Source organism: Cucumis melo, chromosome 11, assembly GCF_025177605.1.
Source record: "Cucumis melo cultivar AY chromosome 11, USDA_Cmelo_AY_1.0, whole genome shotgun sequence".
NCBI classification, from domain to species: Eukaryota; Viridiplantae; Streptophyta; class Magnoliopsida; order Cucurbitales; family Cucurbitaceae; genus Cucumis; species Cucumis melo.
In genome coordinates, this window is record NC_066867.1 from 6,532,601 (window position 1) to 6,540,940 (window position 8,340).

At 33.4% G+C, this 8,340-nt stretch overlaps 1 protein-coding gene across 3 annotated transcripts; it reads right to left on the reverse strand.

The window, feature by feature from the left end:
- Positions 1-353: 353 nt before the first annotated feature.
- On the reverse strand, positions 354-5,481 carry LOC103498386 (THO complex subunit 7A-like). 3 transcript variants are annotated; one of them, XR_007824833.1, is made up of 4 exons: positions 5,203-5,481; positions 2,751-3,365; positions 2,311-2,372; positions 646-698 (listed from the first exon to the last, which is right to left on the reverse strand). XR_007824833.1 is itself a non-coding variant. In XM_008460966.3 (3 exons), exons 2-3 carry the CDS (start codon positions 3,342-3,344, stop codon positions 567-569), a joined length of 726 nt encoding a protein of 241 aa, XP_008459188.1. In that variant the 5' UTR covers positions 3,345-3,365; positions 5,203-5,479; the 3' UTR covers positions 354-566. The 3 variants fall into 3 exon arrangements, 2 of the variants coding, with proteins under 2 accessions (XP_008459188.1, XP_050947634.1); XM_008460966.3 differs by lacking the exon at positions 2,311-2,372 and having other exon boundaries at positions 354-698; positions 5,203-5,479; XM_051091677.1 differs by lacking the exons at positions 646-698; positions 2,311-2,372 and adding an exon at positions 2,453-2,606.
- Between the last annotated feature and the right edge of the window lie 2,859 nt (positions 5,482-8,340).

Consider the following 8,340-nt stretch of genomic DNA (forward strand, 5'->3'; position numbering starts at 1 on the left):
GATATTGCGTTTGCATTATCAACAAACGTGAAGATACCTCAACCACTTTCAACGGGTTGGGATCTTACATTGTTACTTTCATTTACCTTTTTAAATATCTATTACTAAAATATTTTTTTTATAGTTGCAAATATAATCATTAGACCCAAAATATTATCAACATAGCAATACTTTTAAAAATTTACAAATATAACAAAATCTGTCAAAATTTATCAATGATAGAAGTTCATCACCAATAGAAATATTGGTCTATCACTAATGGACAATAAGAATCTATAGGTTGTACAAGTTTATCACCTATAGATTTTAATATATTTGCAATTTTAAAAGAAAAAAAATATGAATCTCAAACATCAATGGAAATTAGGTTTACTCATTTGCTATGGCATGTCATTTCACCCAGAATACCTAAGAATAAGAACAAGATTCTACATTACTCATTCGCTGTTGCATTTTGATTTCTTGACTTGAGCAAGATTTACAGATAACATGAACTCTTCGATATTGAGTTGAAAAAAAATTATATGCATACAAGTTTTACAGCAGAACATACGAGGAGTGCAACCTCAGTCGACAGCCATGGTTTCCAGGCTTCCGCTAGCATCGTCCACACCAATCTTATTCTCCTCAGCTGTGATTCTCGTTTCCTCAATTAAATTCTTCTGTTCATCCTCTATGGTATTTTGCAACTCATCCACCTGCGCCAATATAAGTTGAGGATTTTCAAGTATTAGGTACAAAGTTTATAAACAATCAAAGTCAAACAACAATTATCAAGGCACAACTGCTCGAATGGGATTTCAAAGCATATATATGAGCAAACCTCGGACTTCCCCCATAATCACAAGAGAAACAAACTTGAACAGCGTTAGTTAGTACTTGCACCAGACAACAGATTTTTTGCAGATTGTCAGAAGTGTGGATAGAGATCTTTTCAGGCGTGGCTACAATTTCTATATGGGTTTAAAAGGCCTCACCATGGCCCAACAACAATTCAAAAGGCAAAAGACGAGAAAATGAACAGATGTTAAAGATGAATCCTCATTACGCAATGTTAGTCCAGATCAAAGTATATGTATGAAGTGGTTGAAGTCATTTCCAGAATGGGGAAGTTAAAAACACAGACATTCCCTCGAAACCACCCCCCAAGCACTGTGCCACAACTTTCTCTATTCCAACAAAAGATAAGAAATTACTGGCAAACCGAATCTTTTCCCAAATCCGGGAGCAGCAGGGTGAATTTTGCTTTTTAATTGGTATTTCTAGGCAGTCTTCTTGTTGGATGTTCCAAAAATCTTCATGTAATATTCCATCATGTGGTGAAGCCCTTGGATTAAATGGTAGTAACAGAACATTTTCTAGAATGGCTAACAGTGGAATAGATGACCATTAAATCACTTCCAAAGTGACTACGGCTATAACTCTTGAATGCACATACACTTAAAAGGTATTCCATCTCGTTCAAGAGCTCATGTTAGACAACTACTTCATTCAGATAGAAATTCGAACATGCACGAGGAGAATATACAGTTAGAGAAGTAAGGCTGTAGTCCCAAATATATGGGGAGAATTTACACTCAATGAGAGCAATGTTTCTTTTTATGGTAAGAAATCATGCTGTCATTGAGAGAAATGAAAGAATATAGAAGGCCAGATAAGAAGAAAAAACAAACAAATCCTACTAAAGAGAGAGTCCAACCCTAGCTACTGAGAATGATCCAATCCAAAAGAACAAGACCAAACTCATAAATACATAAAGGTCTAGTGACCAAAGCACATAATGAGACATAAACCTAACTACCTCCCAAACTTCCTGAGCTGATCTCTCCACCTCTCTAAAAATTCCACTAATCATCTCAATCCAAATGCCCCAGGAAAATGCAAAGAAACTAGCCTGTCTCAAAACCCTGCCCTGCTCCTTTGAAAGGAGAATGTGAGAACACCTCCTCCACCTGAGCTCTCCTATCTCTATGCCAAACACAACAGAAAGTGAGAGCAATGTAAATAAGGTGTTCAAAAAACGAGTCGAAATCCGTAGCTTTTCCATCGAAGATCATCAATTTTACTAAAGCCAAGATAACTATAGGAAGAGCTACGGATCTCGATTGTGGGCTTGGTTTTAATTTTGCCCTTGTATTCCTTCATTTTTTTTTTTCTTTCTATATATTAAAAAAAATATAGGAAGGCTTTGTTGAATGTTGACAGAGACCTGAAAGATCTCCTTTTCTTTGATAAAGTAGAAGACCTTCAAAAAAATTTCCAGAAATAAGGATTCAAACTTTCAAAAAATGTTAAAGTTAGTATACTTATCTTGAATTCTCAAGCTTTTCACGACATTATGAAGTTGCTCCTCTTGGGAAGGTCTCTCAAGCCTAAAAGATAAGTTTTAGAAAAACTAGAAAAGCCTAGAAGATATTTTCAAATAAAAATCTTGGATCTTCGAGGCTGAACACTAGAAATTACATTTTCATTGGATCTCATATCAGCACCTAGGGTAAACTAGAAAGAAACACAAATAGAACCATGCACATCCTTCCTCATATGAGCCATAATTTGAAAGCATATAAATCTTTATCTTCTCTGTGCACCAATCAGTCTAAGAATCCCTAAACAATTCAAAAAGTGAAAAACTGGCGGTAGTGGAGAATCCAATTTCAAAATTAATGAATCTTAAAACAAAGAGACCAAAATGTTTACATTTAAAGTCAGTTAAAGAATAGAAGTACAAGAAATTGCTGATGGGAGCATACCACATGCAACAAAAGCGCAAATTGCTTCTTACGAAGCTCCAGCATCCTTGAACTAGCTGTGTTCTCTGCATCAAGTGCAGCAATCTCTTTCTCCAAATCCACAATAGTCTTTTGTGTCACAGACCTGGGTGGCTGTGTTGCTATAAGTTTTCTAATTGCCTCGCACTCCTCCTTGTGTTGCCTCTCAATTTTGCTTTCTTCAAGCTGTTTCTTAAGATCTTCAATATCATCCTGAGCTAACAAAATCTGTTTGTTTATCTCATCCTTAAACTCATGGAAACTCTCCTTTTCCCTAATATTAGCATCAACAACTGCTTTACTCTTCAGCAAAGGAATTTCAAACGTGGATAACTCTTGTAAAAAAGCTCTGGAAAGCTTCTCACAGTCATCATTGTTACTCCCATCCTTTTCAATCTCAAGAACAAAAGAAGTAAACTTCTTCTGAAGCTTCTTCAATGGAGGTTCCCCCCTTGTGGTGGTTGTTCGTGTGAGAAGCCTGTGTTTAATAATAACATCATCTTCTAGAGGCCCAAAAGCATAATTTGCTGCCACCGCTTCCCCTCGAGTGGAGACTTTCCTCGCTCTCACAGACATAATCTACTTCCCAATCAGATCCTGGAAATCAAATGGTGAAAAATGAGAACATAGAAATTGAAGAGTAATACATAAATGGGCAATTGAAATGGAGGACTAAGATCAAGTTTGAATCAAAGAAGTGAGGAAGATGAGGAAGTGACTGTTTAAGATCAACCTAAAAGACACCCAAAAAGTGTCAATGTTTCACTTTAACTCTCAAAACCTAAAAGATACCCAAACACAAAATCTCTAAAATGAGTCTAAATGGCACTTTAACTCAAAAAACGAGTGTCTAAGTGGCACTTTAACTCAAAAAACAAGTTAACAAGTGGTTAAGTACTTCAAGTCTTAAATCTCAAAACAACCTACAAATGTCCAAGACTCCAAGTGTACCTTCCAAACTCAAAATCAACCCCAAAATCTCTAAAAATGGTCCAAGTGGCAATTTAACTCTCAAAACAAGTAAAAACTACTCAAGCGTACCTTTCAAACTAAAAACCAAAGACAAAATATCTAAAAAGTGTCTAAGTAACACTTTCACTTTTAGAACAAGTTAAAACTATCTAAGTATGACTAAAACTCAAGCCAACAAAATATATGTAGGATAGCCACAACATATTACAACAATAAAAATGAAATCTTTGCGTGATTGGCTATCGTAGCTACAAGATAGCCACAACATATTAAAACTAAGCCATACAATAAATATAAAATATATGCATGATCGGCTAACGTAGCTACAAGATAGCCACAACGTATTACAACTCAAGCCTACAATAAATATGGAATATATGCATGATTGGCTATATTCGCATGTAATATCAATGTCAACCTAAAAAGTTTCTTAAAAGTATGAAAATGTCAATATAACTCTAAAAACAAGTTAAAAAGTATCTGCGTAACACTTTAAATCCCATTACAAGTCAAAACTCCCAAAATGTGACTTTCAAACTAAAAATCAACTACATCACCTACAAATTGTGTTGACCCTTACAACAATTTTCAAAATGATTATGCGTGCCTTCTGAACTCAAAACCAAACACAAAATCACTACAAAGTGTCTAAGTGACACTTTAACTCTCAAAACAAGTTAAAAAGTGCCTTGGGTGTGACTTTCAAACTAAAAACCGACTAAAAATCACCAAAAATGGATCTCAACTCTCAAAACAACTTATGAATGATTAAGTGTGACTACCAAAACAAACTACAGAATCTCTTTAAAAGTGTCTAAGTGATAATTGACTCTCAAAACAATTTAAAAATACTTAAGTATGACTTCAAAACTCAACTAATGTAAAAGTGTGAATAAAATCTCAAGGTAACTTTAAAATGTGTAAGTGATACATTTTACTCTCAAACCAACCTAAAAGGTATATAAGAAGTGTCTAAAGGTGATTTTCAAACTCATAACCAACTACAAATTACAACTCCAAGTGTGACACTTTGACTATTAAAACAACTTTAAAATTATCACTGTTTCTATCAAACTAAAATCTAAGATGCTTACTAAATACTTAATACAATTTTCAAAATACAGTGATCCTACCTCATCAAACATTATTTCTTAGGTTGAGTTGTTGGGGTTGTATTATTTTAAGTGAAAATAAGGGTGTTTACATGTAACATGAATAAGGCAAAAAGGTTTTTCCCCAAATCTCCCCTCTCCTTTTCACTTAAACAAAACCAAGAAACGAAGTAGGTAATAAAGGATAAAACTATAGGCAAAATGTCATAAAAAAAAATTCTAAGAACTCGAGGATAAGTTGTCCAATCTATAGAATAGATCTTGTTCGGTTGTAAATATCATCCAAAAGTTCTAAGTGGAGCAAAAAAAATATGTACTCACTCAAGCAATGCAGAAACAAAGTTATTTACCTTAGAGAAAAATAATCGATTGAGTCCTCGAGGAAAAGTTACTATCGTAGCCGGCGGCAGCACAACAACGGAACGGTGAGGGAGCAGAGCGCGAACGACGATCGGAGACTTCTGAGGAGGAAAGACGAACGGAGATGAACGCTGGAGACTGAGCAGGAGAGACGATTGAACGCCGGCGACGGTGAGAGGCAGAGATTAGAGGGTGAGTCAGATGATAGAGGCGCCGTGAAAAACTAAATGAGGCGAGAAATTGAAAATTTTGACCTAAGTATTTTCTATTTAGTATTTACTAAATTAATAATATAAATATAAATACATGAAAGATTTTGGTAGTAAGGGAGAAAATTGGGGAAGATTTTGGTGTCCGTAAAGACACTCATTTATGATAATAAAAACAACTTCAAATATTCAAATTTTTTTCGAATTATAGATTCAAAATTGAATTTTTCCAAATCTAGCCAAAGATAATGCAATAATTAATTATTATCATAAAAATTAAGAAATTAAAGAAAAAGAATTTCAAGTATTCAATTTTTTATTTTTCGAATTATACATCCAAAATTCTCTTCCTAAAATTATGGCAAAGATAATAGAATAATTAATTATTGAGATAAACATTAAGAAATAAAAAGAATTTCAAAAATTCAATTTTTTTATATAATCTTTCCCTAAAATCATACCAAATATAATGCAATTAATTATCATAAATTAGTTAAGTTTAAATTCAAAATTCAATCTCTCCCTGAAATCATGTCAAATACAATTATTATGATAAAAATTACCTAAGTAAGGAAAACTAAATTAAAATATTCAATTGGAAGCAACGATGGAAAGGGGATGTGATATGTTGTTTGTACTATATGTGATATGTCCCATTTATTATTTAAAAAATCAAGTGAAAAAAAGTTTGTACTATATTTTCAAAATAGAAGAACACCAGTCAAGAAGAACATCGAAAACAGATGCAGACTCGAGACAAATCTTAAGAAGAAAATGTGAGGACGGGGTATTTCTTATCTACCTACAAAAAATGTGAGAATATGGGACAAATCCAAAGAATAACTCACCGATTTGAAAACGAATAAAAGGTTGAAGAACAAACAGGAGGTTGAAAACGAAAAGAAGGTTGAAAACGAATAGAAAGTTGAAAACAAACAGAAGGTTGAAGATGAAACAAATGGTTGAATACCTGAACGAAGGCCGGTGGAAAATGATCTTAAAAGGAAACAGTGGAAAGCGATCTTAAAAGTCACCAAAACAGAGGAAAGAATGGAGATGGTCGTGCGAACGAAAGTTTGAAGCAACGAAGATGTTAATCGAAGATTTGAAGCAACGAAGATGTTAAAAGAACAAGGATATGAAGGCAGAGCGAGATGGCACAAAAATTTTTTAGGGTTTTCAAAAGTGGAGAAGTAAATGCCAAAGATGTGAAGTGGTTGAATGGTTTGAATGGTTGCATGCAGAAGATGTGATATGTTGCAGAAGATGTTTATTTTCTTTGGGGGTGGGTGCATAGTTTGTATTAATTATATGATATTTGTGATATTTGTTACAATTGTATTTAGAAATCACATTTGTCAATTAGGTAGGGCATTTAAGGCATTGTTCTCCCATTTATTATTTAAAAATTAAATGTTTTGCTATTTTGTCAATTTAAAAATAAAATTATCATTTATACAAAGTAAACCTCTAATTTTGCTATTTTTCTTGTTGGCCCTTTTAAAAATGTGTATTTATTACGTCAGCGATATAAGTTCAACTTAAAATTTTTTCTTTAGACCACGCAACTTGTTGTCCACATATATATTTATGTCAGCAAAAGCGAGGGTGTGTCCATGCAATAAAATTACGTTGGTACATTATATCTTTGCCCACATTTTTTTTTACATTGTCAGAAAAATTGTTGGCAGAGACTAAAATTCTTGTAGTGAATGGAAGATGAAGAAAAAACAAGATTGAAACAAAAGACAGATCAAATTAAGAGATGCAAAAAAATAAATAGAGTATCAAGAATTTAAACCATAGGTTGGCCTAGTGGTAAAAAGTGTCTTGGTAGCCACCTACCTAGGAATTAATTTGTACAAATTATTGGTCCACTATGGAGAACCTGCGAATGATGTTAGGACTGTATAGTGTAACGAGCCGTTAGTTAACGGGTTGTCGATTGTGCAAGTAAGGGGTCCGATTGACCTGACCCAACTTGATTATGTATATAATATATATATTTATAAACCTAAAACCTAGAAGTAAACCTTCTCTTGTATGTATGTATGTATATATATATATATATATATATATATCGACTTGCACCTTTAATGAAAATTTGTTCACCTTGCATATTGGAAAACAATATGAAAAGTTGTCTAAATTATGGAGGGATGAAAAAGAAAAAACCAACATGCCACTCACTCTCTGACTGGTCAAAGTATTTTACTTCACTCAAAAAACAATTTTAACTCAAAGATTTTTTGGATTCTAATTAGGGATCATGCCCGAACATGAAAGAATCAGTTATTAGGTTTTGTGTATTCATTGGAGAGTCTATCATATCTTGGAACATCCCACCTTCTCACACTCATCTGCATAAACCAAATATAGAGCACTTGTGTTAGGTGAGCTTTTATGTTGTATCATTTCATATACGATGTTCATATCAACTCTCTGACTCCAACTCTTGTATATTGTGACAACCAAGCTGCTATTGTCATTGACTCAAATCTTACTTACAAAGAACAAACCCATTAAATGAGGAGTTTTAAAGCTTCTTTCCACCCGAACATAATTTTTGCTGCTCGACATGTTTACAAAAGCTTTAAGCTCCACGTTTTTTCATGGTTTCTTGGTAAAGATGAGCATTATTAATTTGCATCGTCCATCTTGGATAGTTGTGTGCGTTATTAATCACCCTATTTAACAAGGTACTTAAAGTGAGGTTCCCCTTAATGGATGAATAAGATGAAGTTCATTTTTTTCTCTTAATATTATGATAAACTAGTATCATCTATCACGGATAATTTTGTCTATTATTCATTATCTATTATTAGTAGACAGTAACATCTTTTTCTATATTTGTAAATAATTTCAATAACTTTGTCGTTAAATCATTTTCCATTCTTTCTTATGCATTTTTTAGGTTAT